The following is a 16,372-nucleotide window of genomic DNA, read 5'->3' as shown; positions in this document are numbered from 1 at the left end:
CCAAGGGATCCTGATGAGTGACCAGTCTAGTAATCTAATTTCCTCTTGGAACAGTTGAGCCAACTGAGGCCCACACAGGTCACGTGGAAGGCTGGGAGAAAAGACCTTGGTCTCCTGATCAAGTCATGACTCCGCATGACAAGTTCCCAGGCGGGGTGTGTCCTCTGTGCGTGTCCACGGACTACTTCGAGGAGGAACTGTCCCTGTTTCCCCCAATCTGAGAACAGCTGCCCAGGGCAGGGACTATGTGCTTCTCCCGCTTTCCCCGTACCCCACCCTGAGGGCCCACACAAGATGGACCCGCAAGGACACGGACTGACCAAGGAGCCAACTTACCAATTTCTGCCTGTAACATTTCTGGGACCTTCACTCTCAGAGGCTGAAAGACAGAAGGTGGGGGCAGAAGTGGAGAGGTCCACACACTCACCCAAGCGGAGGTGCGAGGTGCCACGCAGGGTCTGAGGGCCGGAGCATCACCTGCGCTCCCCTCTCCCTGCACCCCCACGCCCTCCACTCACCTCCCGCCAACTGAATTCTAGGCTAGCGATTTGAGAAGTGGACTCTGAGGTGGCAAGGCAAGCTAGGGCCACACTCTAGGGTAGCACCTGTACTCTTCCCACTCTTATTTCAGGGACATCAGGGTGCATGGAGTGGAAAGGTCCGAAAAAGTGAGGGAGAAATATTTATGAGGCCATTTGACAGCCTCCCGTTTCTTTCACTCCCAAAGGAGAGCTGGCCTCTGTTACCAAGTCTTCCCATGAGTGCGCTGCCTGGCTCTGCTCTACAAGTGCCTGACAACTCGATCCTCAGGCGGTTCCCTAACAACCAACAGGGAACAACTGGCAGCTCTAACCTCCTTACTCAAGACCCGATGAAGGGAACAAAAATAAAAATCTTGAGGAAAAACAGTTTATTTCCCAATCTCATTAGTCTTAGTAGCTTACTGCCAGATGAACAAAGTCATCTTGGAATTACTTTAGTTGATCAGATTAGAAAGTCCAAGATGGGAACTACCCTCTGCAGGCCAGGGCACTGCCACCAGGTAACCCCGACACATCCCTGGGAGCTACGTCCAGAGGCAGAGTGCTCATCCGCCCCAGACACTCTGGGGTCCCCTCCCTCTGAACCCTGCCTTTGGGCAGTAAGAGCAAGTCAGGCTGAGCTTCAGCAATCTGGGCTTGCCTCTTGGCTCACTGATTTCTATCATCTGATGTCTTCATCCCAGGGATGAGCAAGGCAAGGAGAGTTGAAGGAAACCAGGGCACTGATCCAGAGGAGACCAATTAGGACATGATGCAAGTTCTTTTCTTCTCTAAACATTTCAGAGAGAGGCAATGTGCATTCTACCTTGCCACATGTGGAACAAAAGAGGTACAAGAGGAGATCAAACTTTATAGAGACTAGAGCTAGGAGCAGAACCCAGGAATCCTCTTTAAGAACCTGTTTAAATTTGGCCTGAATGCTTTGCTTAGTTTTCCCTCTGCTTCTGAGTGGTCAAAACAATATAGCAAAACTGTAGTCCAATTTATGACTGCCTTACCGCATTTTTCTCTAGGAAAATATTCCAGATGTCTTTTCCCAAGCTTCGGGAATCCTTGGGGTTTGTTTGCTGATAAACTTCTGCACACAGGTAAAAAAGCTAGGAGAGAGAAAATGGGTTCGAGTGGTGATTCTCAACCTGGAGTCTTTTTGCCCTCCAGGAGACACCCAGTAATGTCTGGTGGCATTTTGGACTGTTACATCTGCTACTGGCATCTCGTGGGTGGAGTACAGTGATGCAGCTAAGATCCTGCAATGCACACGCCAGCACCCCAAAAGGTCAGTGGTGATGAGGCTGAAAAGCCCTGGCTGAGAGTGTTTCAGAAACCTGTGGTTGATCATTCCCAGCCCTTGGTGTGCACACGCCTCCCCCAACACGATCACTCCCCAACTCTGACTCCTGTCCACACGTGACATTCTGTCTCGTACGTGCTCATCTGTTGTTGTTAAGGGCCTGTGTTTCTCTGTGTTGTACCCCATCTTCCCTCAGGAATGCTCCTGAGATACGAGCGCTCCGGACGTACACGTGGGTGTTCATGGAACACCTGCTGAGCAGACGGATGCTGACTCCGGCTTCTAACAGAGACAGCCCCGGAAAGCAAAGACAGCAGTGTGTGCCAAGGGCAAGAAGCTTATTCTGGAGAACACGACACCAGTCTCTCTCCTTCCTCTCCCTTCCTTTATGAGCAGCTGAGCAGAATGACAGAACTTGGTAAGGCTGCTGGCTCAAAGCACTGTCGCCGGGAACCCTGATCGCCACCCTTCACGATCGATCCTTTGTCGTCACCTTCAGACTGAAGACATTTTATCACCTTGCCTGTCTGCCAAGCTTTCTTGTGGCAACACTGTATATTTACAAGGTCTGCTCTTTAAACCCCCCACGATTCATCTGTATCCACCTTCATTCGAAAAACCCAGAAAGACCATCTCTTCCAAGCAGACTCAGAATGACAGCTTTCTTAGTCTAGCCCTCCCTCCTCCTCCCTGTGCTATTGATACAGCTGGCAGCAAAATCCGTCTCACCTAGGTTGCCCCTTCTTTTCTATTCTGTCTCGTCTTCGTGATGCCGGGTCGTGCCTACGGATCTGACTGACCATATCTAGAGCGCAGGGACAGAGGCCAAGCACAAGCAGGCATTCAATTGAGACAGACACCTCCAACTTACCAGGGGACTGGGGTCCGCCTGAGAGAAGATGTACCGCAGAAAAACCCCCAGGTGAGCTGGCCGCGACTTAAGTTTCTCAAAGTCCTGGAATATGATGTCGCTCTGGAAGGCAGAAGGATGGGCAGGGCTGGGGGGCGCAGAGGGAGGGCGCTACCTGCCCCAGCTCAGCTCCCATGGTCCCCGCCTGATAAGCGTGGCTCCCTCCCCGTTGGTGCCAGTCCAGAGCGACGGGTATGACAGAGAATGATGAAAGGAGAAAAATCAGGAAACTGTTACCTCATTGTTGAAATAACCCGGGTCATAATCTTCCTCTGGGCCAATAATTAAAGGCTTTGGGCTCTGATCTACACCCTGGGGGAGAGAGTCAAGTTGCAGACATGAGAGGGTAGAGGACAGGAATCTGGCCTCCGCGGTGGAGTCTGCTCAGGGACAGCATAGCGCTGATAAGGAAAGCCACACGGGGCTGCTCCACATTGGCACCTCACCACCTCCCCCAAATCTCAGAGGACAGAATCAATGATTTTCACTTGCAGGAAGGCAACTGCTCCTGGGTGGGGCAGAGCAGACTCAGAGCAGCCTGGTCACATGACATATGAAGATGGGAAGTGAGAGAAAGTGCTCACTTCCTGTTTGTGAAAGATCCGAGGAGGGAGTGCCAGCCTGCAAAGTAAGAACCTAGAGCTCCTGCTCGACCGGTGGGCTGGGGGCTTTGTTGTTCTCCTCAACAGCACCCCCGACCCCAAACACACAGCCTCCAAACCCAGTGCCTCCACGTGCTCCTCCAGTTACTGGGTGCCCTCTGCCTCTGCTGGAGGAGAGCCCTGTGGTCCCTCTCCGCCTCCCTGAGAGAAAGGGGATGGAGCCGATCCTTTTCCAACACCATCGCCATCATTTCCCCAGCCAGTTCAACCATCTGTGGTAAACCCCCACATCCTGTCTAAAATGCAAGCTTCTCAGCACGGGGTTTCTAGCCTCCCCTCTTACGCCACCAATTAGGTCTATGAGAGATTTCACACTGTGCACACTTCTCAGATGCTTCACTTTAGGCTTTCTCCTAAAGGTGACTTGAGCTCTCAAGGCTCTCCTCCCAACTATGCTTTTCACTCAGTTTACTCTCCCTCATATTCAGTGATTCCCCAACGAGGGCTGTGTTCTGGAACCCGTCTAGAGTAGGCACTTCTCATGCCTCCTTTTTCTCAGGTCTAAGATACCTTCCTATTCCACCTTCTTGAGAGACTTCTCCTGACAGTTTCTCCCCAGTGCTCCTCATTCATTTTTGTTCTCCTGGATATTTAGACTCTGTGCTCAGAATGACTGAGTATAGAACACGAGAGACTCAGGATACATCTAGAGATCAGAGTCTAGCACCCAATTATAAAGGCATGTTTGAAGTTGCAGAGTCAGGCCTCATGCGCTGGACCTGTATTCCTCAGACACACCCTGAGTATCCTCCTCTCCTCTGACACTCACTCCCCTGAGGTCCAGGATTTCCAGGGGGTGTTGGATGACTGCTTCTGGCTCTACTTGGCTCTCTAGTGAAATCTGAAAGCACTAGTTTTTGGTGTGTTTGGGAGAAGGATTTATTTTTTTTAAAGTTTTTACAAACCTTACAGTTTTTCTGACTGTAAAAGCAGAATTTATTTATCATGTGTGTGTGCATGCTAAGTCACTTCAGTTGTGTCCGACTCTTTGCGACCCTATGGACTGTGGCCCGCCAGGCTCCTCTGTCCATGGGATTCTCCAGGCAAGAATACTGGAGTGGGTCGCCATGCCCTCCTTCAGGGGATCTTCCTGAACTAGCGAGGGAACCTGTGTCTCCTATGTCTCCTGCCTTGGCAGGTGGGTTCTTTACCACTAGTGCCACCTGGGGTTTTTACGGCAGTGGTAGTCAGGTCGTGTGAAAACTGCTGGGGATTCGATCTAAGAGCGTGTCAGCCTCTTCCAAGGGAAGCAGTGGCTGAGTAGCTCATCCTGAACCCATTATAGGGGGTAGCTGTGTGTGTGCTCTGTCGCTCATTCACGTCTGACTCTGTGACCCCATGGATTATAACCTGCCAGGCTCCTCTGTCCATGAGATTCTCCAGGCAAGAATACTGGAGTGAGTTGCCATTTCCTAAGAAAATTAAATATTGCAGAATTATATAACAAAATTTGAATTCCCTATGATTCTACCCGCTAGATGCTGACAGTTTCATGGATGGTATACGTTTGCACCTGTGTTCTTACTAACATAAATTGTTATTAAGCAACTGGAATTATACTATATGTGCTCTTATCACTCAAAAATAACAATTTAAATAGTTTTCCAAGTTGAAACAAGTTCAGAGGAGGAGGAAAAGGACTCCGAGACCAATTATTCCACACCTGCTCCTATTAGCTGCCTAAAGTAAAACTTCCTTTAAGAACAGGATGTGCGCCTGACCTCCTTGCCTTGGCCCTGTAGCAGTACTAAGGTGGGGTGGGGTAGGGTGTGCAGAAGTGGGAGAGGTCTTCAAAGAGCGTCCAGGACAGGAGGCAGTTCTGCACTGGGGCTCAGGAAAACCAAATTCTAGTCTGATGCTGCCATTAGCAAGCTGAGTCTTTGGATGGTCCCTTTGCCTTTCTCTGTCTCAGTCTCTCACTGAATAAAAATTCTCATGCCTGTCTCCTTTTCTGGTGGTGACAATTAAATTAGAATTTTTTTTCCTAAAGGAAATAGCACAGCAGCTGGTGCACTAAGCATTTCAATACAGGCGCAATCCACTTCCCTGCTTTCCCCTCAAAGACCTGAAAGTAACTACACTCTATTCGACAGGAAGAACTAGAGCATCAAATGGTGTCTGATGTTTAATATAAGGTACGGCAGATTTCCTTTAAAAATAAACTTAAGTTTTAAAAAGTTAGCATAGAGAAAAATATTAAGTAACATTACACAGTTACTATGAGGATATGGAAAAAAATTATGGTGGTAGCAGATGAATTTTAAGAACCTTGAAAGAATTTTAAGAGGCTTTACAAAACTCAGAGCTTTCTTGCCAGTGTCTCTAACAGGGAATGACTGAGCTTCTGCCTGAACAATGACAGGCAATTCCCTGGCTCTCAAGTCAGACCATTCCATCGTCTTACAGCTCAGATTCTTTGCAAGCTTTTTGCATGGAGCCAAAACTTGTATCCCTGAAATCTCCCCCTGGACCTAGTTACCCTTGAAATAGCTTTCAAATCAGGTTTTGGAGAACCTTAGGGCTCCAGAGAAGTACTCCTGAGGTCGGGGGCCAAAGTGGGGTGGTTGATTAGGAAAAGGTCCAGGTAATGAGCTTTACTGTGTTTTCTATATCAGGGCGCCAAATAATAAGATTTTGCTCAAGAAAGGAACTTTGCTAAAGAAACAGAAGGTTGAAAATTACTATTCTGGAGAATCACTGAACAAATCTATTTCCTGTTCTATACAGACAATAAAATAAAGAGCAGCAATCTGCTCCTTGGACATCATTTCCCTACAGATGTATTCACTGACTCTTCAGAGAATACAAAAACTCAAGACAGCCGTTCTCCCGTGTATGTATTTATACCAGGTTCTTCCTTCACTGTCTGTCCTCCAGTCAGTGTCTCCCTCTAAACAGGCTTCAGTCTGATCATCCAAGGCCATGTGCGGGGAGCCCAGTTCTGAAAAGAGGGAAAGGAGAAAGCCCAGCGTGGCTCTGGTCACCCACCTGGTCGCTGCTGGGGGGCACTGGTGCGTCGGAGCCCTGCCGCCGGTGGCGCTGCGCCAGGCGGGCCATGGTCACAGGGGAGGTGCGAGGACTGTCCAGCCCAGCGTCTGACAGGACCGAGTTCCGATTCACCAAGGACTAGAGGAACAGAGGGCTCTGTGAGACAGAAACTCGCCCAGAAGATCCCCAGGGCTCTGCTCATCGGCTAATAAAAATGTAGTACTTGCTCTGTGCCTGGCCATTACACTAGCCCTGGGGTGTGTATTACCTCACTGGATGCCTACAACAGCCCTCAGAGGTAGAAGCTCTTATTCCTCCCACTTCCCGCACAAAGAAACTAAGACTTGGAGGGGCTCCAGGACTTGCCGAAGATCGGATAGTTAGCAATGTGGCCTTCCCCAGGCAGCCTCGCCCCACTGCCCGCTAGGCACCCCTGCTTCCAGGCGTGGAGCCCGCAGGGGGGTGTCTGCTGCGGATTACTGAGGACCCTCCTTGCCCTTGGTGTCTTTCCGACATACTGAGCCTTCCATGTACATTCATCATATTCCCACAAACGGGCAGAGCAGTAAAGAAATAAAATTCCAACCATTATTTAAAATCAGGTTTTAAACATGTTTTCAATTACTTACTTATTTCATTAAGCTGGCTAAGTAAATATTTTGATAACACTGTTATGACTTCTTTCCTTCACTCTAATTTTTATATTCCCAGTTCATATCTGCAATTAATATATGCAGGCTGAGAACACCTAGAAGACCACCTTTGAGGCCAAAGCCGTAAGCTCTTCTGACTACTCCAGAGAAGACAAGCTGTTCAAGTAAAAGATCTATGACTAAGAAAGAGAAGCTGCCACTTCCGATTAGGCCGGATTTGCTGTATCACCTAAGATGATGCTGTCTGCAGCCAGGTGGAGATGTGTTTTTGGTCCAGTTACTGTTGTACAGAATTTCTGTCTCTGCTCTCTCACACTGACACAAGGCTTGCTACGATTAATGCTACAGCCTCTCTCTCCACCTGACTCTATATAACAGAGTTGACTATGATAAAACAGAAGCCAGGATTGATGATCTTGCAGATAGGATGCATCTGACCCGAACTAAAACCCTTGGAACTAGAACTACAGCAGAGGGCCCAGATGACACGCTAGAGGCCTCGGTGCATGTGGTGAGCAGAGAACCTATCGATGCCCAGAGAAGGGACACTGAACACGTGGTTTTAAACGGGGCTCCCCCACCCCTGCCTTAGCACTCACCTCACTGAGGGAAGGAAAGCGTTCTGTGCCGGAGTCCAAGCCACTGTCCCCTTCCTGGGAATCCAGAGAGAGTCGGCCTGGCAAGGAAAGAGTTTACATGGTAAGGAAGGAGCTGTGGCCTGGGGGAGAGAAGGGCCTTTATTCTGGGAACCTGTGCCCACCAGGGCAGGAGGGCGAAGCTGCCACTGGCCTGTCTTTCCCAGTTTCCCTTTAGCTCTCCTGAGACTTTCGACACCTAGCATTCACCTATCCGCACACCTGTGCCCAGGCCATGTCACCTTCCAGAATAATCCTCCATAGCTCTACCTCCCAACAAGTCCTAGCCCTCAGCTCATCCCTACCCTCTTCTGGTTCCCATCCATTTCTTCTTATGATAGCATCTCTTGGGCTCCGAGCTGCCAGGTGCTGGCAGGCACGCTGTTGTCTAGACCACCATCATTCTAGCATCTCCTCGGCACTTATCTATCCAGGGCTATGGGTTATACATTGGTTTCCCTGTCACTTGGACTGCTTTCTCTTATTACTTAATTTCTTGGAGGCAGGGACTGTATTCCGCCCCCTGAATTTGCCCCAAAGGGAGGGGATGATAGATAAGAAGTGTGAACTAGAGATGTGCCAGAGAAAAAAGGGGTGCTGAGGGGACTCACCTTCCGACGATCTCTGGCTGGTGTCACCATATACTGGGAGTATGTCCTAAAAAGAAGAGAGGTCCGGAGGGAGGGCAGATGCTGTGAACCTCTCCCCCTACTGTTTTCCTCCAATCAACCCTTCCCTCAGTCTCAGCAGATAACATCTGCTTACAATTAGTGGCCTCTTCTGCTTCATTGCCTTACAAATGCCCAGTTAGAAGAGCTATTGCTTCATTTGTACAATTTAAGGTGAATGGTGACCCCTAATGGTGAAAAGGGAGCTTTACTGGTGGTAAAATTCTAAAAACTTACTTGATTTCTCACCCTGGACCTCAAAGCATCTACTGCCTCAGTTGGGCTCGTCACTGAAAGAACTTCCGAACCATCAAGGAGTATGAAAAGCTCCTGCAGATGCAAAGCTCTGCCTCTAAACATCTTTGAAGACTGACAGGCATTGGCCTGAGGCTGACCAGCCACTGTGGAGGGAATAATGTTGCTAATGCTTTACTGTTTATGAAGCACTCTTGTCTATATCTCATTTATTTTTTTTTAAAACAACTTGGAGGCAGGTATAGTACTCCCATGTTATAAATGAGGAAACAGAAGCCCAGAAATCTTAAGTAACTTGCCCAAGCTACACAGCAGGTAAACTATAAAGCAAGGGTTGACGCTCAGACCCCCAGATTCCAAGCTGAGTGTTTCAGACCCATCGCTTACACAGCACACGAGCACAGAGGCAGCGGCAGCAGCAGACACACATGGGCCCCGTCCTGAGGGCACCCTTTAATTCTGACAGTAACGCCATCAGGCAGATCCTGCTGTATCTCCATTTCATACATGAGGACACCAAGGCTCCCAGGGATTATTATTTTTATTTTTTAAAACTTTTATTGAATTTGTTACAGTAGTGCTTCTGTTTCATGTTTTGGTTTTCTGGCCACGGGGCATGAGGGATTTTAACTTCCTGACCTGGGGTTGAACCTGTACGCTCGCTGCATTGGGAGGTGAACTCTTAACCACTGGACTGTCAGGGAAGTCCCCTCTCAGGGAATCACTGAGTCACTTGCCCAAGAGTTTTAAAGCTGGTGAGCACTATAGCTGGGAGGTGAATCCAGATGGTCTAAATCCTAAACCTGAGCTTCTATCAACCATGTGATACTGAGAAATTCTCCAGAAAGTAAAAGTTTAAATTTGTTTAGCTTGCGTTTCCCAGACTTGTTTGATCTGAATGGTCTGAAAAAGAAAATGGATAATCCTCAAATAATTTCTATTGACTTTGGCAAATATTGTTCTTGGAGATCTTAAAGTGTTCGGAGAGTTACTTCTTATTTACCCAAAGAATGAAGGCCTGATGGACAGAAGTAAGGTACTAATGAAGCGTCAAGTCCCTGACTAGGACAGATAAAGAAGCGTCTCCTCCCTAGGATTTCCTGCACAGTGTGGTTAGCTGCCGCTACAGATCCCTCTCAACTGCCTGGGGTCCCTTTACTTAGGCTGACTTTTAAAAGTGCTCGAGTTACTTTGAGAAGACCTATTACTGGAGGGCGAGGTGACAGGAAAAGCTACCAGATGAATAATGAGTAAGATTAGTGTTGGAATATATATCAGCTATGAGGCAACTACCCAGCAGGGGATGGATAATCAGCAAATTAAAGCTGACAGTCTGATTTACTGCATATTTCTTTCCATTTCCATTGCAACTATAAGCTGCTGGAGGGCAAGAAACAGGCTATCCCTTTTCATGGGGTCCCAAGTGTCAGGACAGTGCTCAGTCTCTGCGGTGCTAAGTGAAGACCTGCTGGCCTCTGACACTAAGCACACACTGATTCAGCCCCGGGGTCCTGTGTGACTCGGGAAGCCTCCGTCCTAGGCAGCTCCCTCACACTCCCCTCCATCCGCCTGCAGGAGCCCTTCCTGGAGCTAAGCCTGCGGTCACTCACCACTAAGCCACCAGTCTCCTGCTGGATCTTCAGCTGTAACTGAGTGACTCGCCGCCGGGCGCCTTCGATCTGCTCTTCCAGCAGGCTGGCGGGGTTCCGGCTATACACCTCACAGATACGCTGGGGGTGGGGTGGGCGGGGGACGAGGAGGACAAGGAGGAGGGGAAAAGGCAGAGGAGCGGTTAGTAGAGAATGGACGACTCACCAGTGGGGAGAGTAGGCAGTTATCCCGAAACAAAGGGGAGAGAAAGGAGATTGCTGCCTCTGAGGAGGTGTGTGTCATTTCACCATCATGCAGGAGCAAGAAGAGGTACATGTGGTGAGAAGAGACCACAGGAGGCAATGGCAGAGAAGACAGGACACAAAGGCCGCTCCTGACCTGACCTGCTCTTAAGGCCCACATGCTAAATGAGGTCTTCCTTGACTGCAACTCAAGAGGCAGGTATTTAAGTGACTGGCCAGACCAGCACACACAGAAAACGCTAAGGAGGAGACATACACACAGCGAGAACCACAGGAGTTGAGACGAAGAAGCATGGACCAAGGAAGCCAGCACCCCTGTCCCCCAGCCCTGAAGCTGGGAACCACTGACACTTCTCTAGCATCCTTTTAGCACACAGCTTGGGCTTTGCAGTCAGGGAGGCCTGCCTCTGAACGCTGGCACCTCTGCTCACTAGCTGTGTAGACCTGGGCAAGCTTGACTACGTCCTCATAGATCAAATGGAGACGTGGTACCTGCCTCTGGGGATGGATGGAGGCTATGAATGAGATTATGTATGTACAGTGCTGAGCAGAAGGTCCGGCGCCTAACTACTTGACTGAATGCACGGCAGCTATTATTATTTTACTACAATAGGAAATGCTCAGTGAAGCTGGTGGGTTAAATAGTTACACAGACATTGGGTGCACATTTTCTCCATACTCATCTGGAAGCTCCCCGCGACCCCTCATACTTACTGTTTCATCTTCTCCATGCCTCTCAAGCCCTCAGCCCTCCTCTTAGTCTCTGCAGATAATATCATCTGGTAAGACTGTTCCCAACTTCACTCCATTTCAAAGCATCCGCAGCTACCCTTACCCTTTGCCCTAGAAGAGAAACTCCGGCTAATCCCTGTACAGGGTTAGGGCCTCCAACAGCCTCGGGCTCCTCTTGGGCATCATTTACATATCCTCAAAGTTTCCTCATTCTAATGGCTCCTTCCCTTCACCCTAGAAAAAAGCTCAAGCTTCCTGTCCTAAAATGAAACAGACTACTACACCAAAACCTTCCATCAACTCTGATTAGTCTTCAAGCCACCGCCTCCTTCTCTTCTCCTTCCTTTCACAGCCAACAAGCTTCCAAGCAGGAGTCTCTATGTAGAGCCCAGGCTTCTTAGTCTTCTAGTCGCCCACCAGCATACACAGTTTAGCTCCTCCCATTACCATGCTCTTCTGAAATCCATGGCTTCTTCTTAGTCCTCATCTCTCCAGAGCTCTTTAAATACCCACCTCCTCAACCTGCTGCCCCCTTCTGACTTCTCATCTTGACACTGACTTGGGTCGCACCCCTCCCCGCAGCTGTAGCTTTACCCCTGCCTCCTCTCTTAAATCTAGGTGAGCCTTCAGCTCTGCAAACCTCTACAGAGAGCTGACACATGCCAGGCCCTGTGCCAGCTGTGGAGGAGGAATATGCCAACGTAGGCATGGTCCTGGCCTTCAGGAACTCAGTCCAATAGAGGAGGACAAACAAATAATTAAAATACAAATACAGCAGCAACTGTTTAGAGGTTGATGCAGTGTGTCACAGAAGCACAGAAGCTCTGAAATTCCACCCTCAGCTCTCTCATCTTCTCTGTCCTTGGTGATATCATCTAGTTCCCAATTTCAACTGCCACCTATATGCTGAGGCTACCCAGATCTCTATCAATATTTCAAAATCCAATCTTTTCTTCTGAGGTTCATCCTTGTTATCTCCCTGTGCCTGGAGGATGGTCTTTTCACCTGAACCTCCCATGGCTGCTTTAAACTCAGTCCATCCAAAGCTGACCGCCATTTCTTTCCCCTAAATCCTTCTCCTTGCCTCTGTCTCACTCCATCAATGGCGTCACCATCTATCCAGGCACCCAAACTTGGGGCTGTCTTTTCTTTCTTCTCCTTTACTTTTCCTTCTAGTTGATAAATTTCTTATGTACTGTAACAGCCTCCGAGAAGGTCTCCTTATGCGTCAATCCACTTACTACACTTTTCTAAAGAACACTGCTTTGAAGATATAATCACTCCACTACTCAAACCCTTGGATCAATTCCCACTGCTTTCAGAATAAACTTCAAGTTCATCATGTTACTGAAGGCCCAAAGCACTTTCCAGAGTGAAACAGACTGAGCCCAACTGAAATGTCGTCTCATGAACCTTCTCTGATCATTGTATAATTAATTATTCCTTCTTTCTATAATTTAAATAACATAAAAATTATTATCGACATATAAATCTCATAAATTCACCATTTTAAAGTATATAATTCAGTGATTTTTAGTATATGCACAGAGCTGTACAAACATCTCCACTATCTAATTCCAGAACACTTCCTTCAACCCTACAAGAAAGCAGTCACTCCCAGTTTCTCCCTTCCTCCATCTCCTGGCAACCACTAATTTATTTTCTGTTTTTATGGATTTACCTCTTCTGGACTTGCACATAAAATGGAATCATACAATATGTGGCCTTTGGTGTCTGGCTTCTCTCACTTGGTACGTTTTCAGGATTCTTCCGTATCAAAGCATGCATCAGTCCCTCACTCTTTTATATGGCTGAATAATATCCCATTTTATGGAGAGAACGTATTTTGTTCATCTACACATCAGTTAATGAGAATCTGGGTGGTTTCCACCTTTTGGCTATTATGCAATTAATAAATGTTATTATGAATGTTCACATAAGAGGTTCTATGCCTTGAACTCTCTTGCGTATACACTTAGGTTCATGGAGTTGACAGATCATATTTCTGTTTAACATTTTGAAGAATTGGCTGCACCATTTTTGCATTTTCACATTAACAGTGGGAGTAGAGAAGGATAGTGAATACGTAGACAAAATATAAACAAACATTTCTCCAATTTCTCCGCATTTTCACCAACAGCTGTTATTTTGGCTCTGGACATCCAAGTGGGTGTGCAGTGGTATCTCAAAGCATTGGTTGGCCTCTTTCTAATGACTAACAATACTGAGCATCTTTTCATGTGTTTACTGGCCATTTGTATGTCTTCTTTATTGGACTGTCTATTCAAATTCTTAGCTAACTTTTAAACTGGGTTGATTTTTAAGTATCTATTATATATTCAGGTACTAGACCTATATGTTCATGGCAAATAGATGGGGAAACAGTGGAAACAGTGGCAGACTTTATTTTTTTGAGCTCTAAAATCACTGCAGCCATGAAATTAAAAGACGCTTACTCCTTGGAGGGGAAGTTACGACCAACCTAGACAGCATATTAAAAAGCAGAGACATTACTTTGCCAGCAAAGGTTCATCTAGTCAAGGCTATGGTTTTTCCAGTGGTCACGTATGGATGTGAGAGTTGGACTATAAAGAAACCTGAGCGCTGAAGAGTTGATGCTTTTGAACTGTGGTGTTGGAGAAGACTCTTGAGAGTCCCCTGGACTGCAAGGAGATCCAACCAGTCCATCCTAAAGGAGATCAGTCCTGAGTGTTCATTGGAAGGACTGATGTTAAAGCTGAAACGCCAACACTTTGGCCGCCTGATACAAAGAACTGACTCGTCTGAAAAGACCCTGATGCTGGGAAAGATTGAAGGTGGGAGGAAAAGGGGACGACAGAGGATGAGATGGTTGGATGGCATCAGTGACTCAGTGGACGTGAATCTGGGTAAACTCCAGGATTTGGTGATGGACAGGGAGGCCTGGCGTGCTGCAGTCCATGGGGTCGCAAAGAGTTGGACACGACTGAGCAACTGAACTGAAATGAACTGAGACCTGTATGAGCTGCAAATATTTCCTCCTATTCTGTGGTTGTCTTTTTACTTTCTTGATAGTGTCCTTTGATGCACAAAAGCTTTTAATTTTGATGAAGTCTGATTTATCTTTTCTTTTTTTTTTTTTTTGGTTATTTATGCTTTTGGTGCCACAGCGAGGAAACCACTATCTAGTCCAAGCGGTTTATCAAGGAATACATACCCATGTTTTCTACTAAGAGTTTTATAGTTCTTAAAAATAGTTTTAACTCTTATATTTAAGTCTTTGATCCATTTTGACTTAAATTTTATTACTGTGTTTAAATTTATTTACTGTGTGAAGAAAGATTCCAAACTCATTCTTTGCACAGATATCCTGCTGTCCCAGAACCATTTGTTGAAAAGACTGTTCTTTCTTCACTGAACTATCTTGACACTTTTAAAAAAACCAACTGACCACAGATGTCTGGGTTAACCTCTGGACTCTGAATTCTATTTCACTGATTTACAGGCCTATCTTTATATCAGTACCACACCGTCTTGATTACTCTATGACATTAGTATCAGCACTTATTATACTGCAGTGCAACTCTTCCTTCACCCATCCATTGATATTCTACTAGATTATAAACTCCTTAAAGGAAAGGTTCATCTCTCACTTATCTTTATAACCACTGCAACCTTCGTCCCTAGCACCTGTCCCCAGCTCCACTGCGGCACACACAGTATCTAGCACACAGCAGGAACTTAATGTTTGTTAAGTAAATGAGTATATTTTCATGTCTTGGTGCCTTGGAGCTATGCTGTCCATTCTCAGCATTCTCTTCCCCATCTCTTTTGCTTACTGAAGCCCTACTCTTCAAGGCCCAGCTGAAATACAATCTTCTCAGTGAAGTTTCCCTTACATCTCCCATTATTAATTAATAATAATAATCTGCTCTCTTTCCTGTCCCTCCCACTCTCTTTCCTGCTGTAATATGAATTTTCCCCATGAGATTGTAAACCTGTTGAGGGCAAGAACTTTCTCATCTTTTAGGAATTAAAGCAATGGTTTATACACAGTGGGCACAACAGAACTGAAATGAGGGGCCAGGAGCTCGCTGTAAGCCACAGCTATTACTGGAATCTGGTCGTTTCCTTCCAGCCAAATTAAACTTCTTGTTCTCCCTGCACATCATTGCCCAGGCCTGGAAATCTCTCTGCATCAGTCAAATTCTGCTTTAACAAATTCCACTGGCCTGTGACAATTCTTTAGAGGTCCTGAGGTTTGACAGTAAGGTTTTCCTGTGATAGCATATGGCCTGCAGATTAAGTTGTACGCTTTGGTAGATTGCTTTGATAAAGTATTATCTCATGAAGGCAATGGCCAGTCTACCCTCAACAGTGACCTTACCTGTAATTCCTTTTCCTCCTGTCTCAGCATATTCCTAAGGATCTGGGTGGCATGTTTTTGAAATTCGGGATCCTAAGAGTGGAAAACATGACAGTGGTGAGAGTTGGGGCCCAATCAGTAGCTTTATTCTCCTCCTCCAGGTGAGTCCCAGGCAAGGAAAGCTATGACGCGACAGCCTGGGTGGTAAGAATGTTTTGTATAACACTTACTAACTCACTGGAGCTCAATAAACATAAGATCTTATTTTGATTTCACTCCTAACTTCCTAGAAACCCTGACTATAATCACATCTGGTATCAAATTGCTCTCTAAAGTCTTCCAGGACTTGCAGGTTAGTCTTCTTTCCAATCGGAAAATCCTGTTCCCTATTACTCTCTGCCTCTAGTCCTTTTTTAACTCCTCACACAGGTTATCCTGGTCCTTGGGTTCTCCCCCTACTAGTCTTGCTCTTTCCTGACTCTCTCCCCTATAGACTGGGCTCCATATTTCATTCCTCCAGGCCTTCTTTTTCCCCAGGAAGCCTCTCCTTTACTCCTTGACTTATTCCACACCTTTGCAACAGTGACTGTTAACAGTCTTTATAGACTCCTCTGACCATGCCTGGAGGTGTGCACCCTTGCTCTGATGGAGAGGAACACTCTCGAAGGGCCTCCTTAGAGTCCTGCACACACACAGGAAACACACTGCATGCTGCTGCCTGATAAACAGCATATGCACTTACATGGAAATAGGACACTACGGCTTGAAACGCCCTTTTAATGTAGTTCTCATTTTGTTCCACTTTTTTGATGGCCTTTATATAGTTCTTTTTCTTGTC

General features: G+C 46.9%; 1 protein-coding gene across 12 annotated transcripts in view; it reads right to left on the bottom strand.

The window, feature by feature from the left end:
* Positions 1-16,372, bottom strand: part of ARHGEF11 (Rho guanine nucleotide exchange factor 11) — a 117,841-nt gene that overhangs the window by 25,858 nt on the left and 75,611 nt on the right. For 8 of the 12 annotated variants that reach the window (XM_044944200.2, XM_044944193.2, XM_044944195.2 and 5 more), the window contains 9 exons: positions 15,556-15,627; positions 10,215-10,334; positions 8,293-8,338; positions 7,646-7,722; positions 6,394-6,531; positions 2,981-3,055; positions 2,705-2,806; positions 1,541-1,639; positions 337-379 (listed from right to left, as the gene is read on the bottom strand). In XM_044944200.2, the coding sequence (XP_044800135.2) occupies positions 337-379; positions 1,541-1,639; positions 2,705-2,806; positions 2,981-3,055; positions 6,394-6,531; positions 7,646-7,722; positions 8,293-8,338; positions 10,215-10,334; positions 15,556-15,627 (772 nt within the window). Of the gene's footprint in view, positions 1-336; positions 380-1,540; positions 1,640-2,704; positions 2,807-2,980; positions 3,056-6,393; positions 6,532-7,645; positions 7,723-8,292; positions 8,339-8,586; positions 10,190-10,214; positions 10,335-11,171; positions 13,671-15,555; positions 15,628-16,372 lie in introns of those variants that run through there. The other 4 variants (XM_044944201.2, XM_044944202.2, XM_044944204.2 and 1 more) reach the window with 3 other exon arrangements.

The sequence above is a fragment of the Bubalus bubalis genome, chromosome 6, assembly GCF_019923935.1.
Source record: "Bubalus bubalis isolate 160015118507 breed Murrah chromosome 6, NDDB_SH_1, whole genome shotgun sequence".
NCBI lineage: Eukaryota > Metazoa > Chordata > Mammalia > Artiodactyla > Bovidae > Bubalus > Bubalus bubalis.
This window is presented reverse-complemented; position numbering and strand designations above follow the sequence as displayed.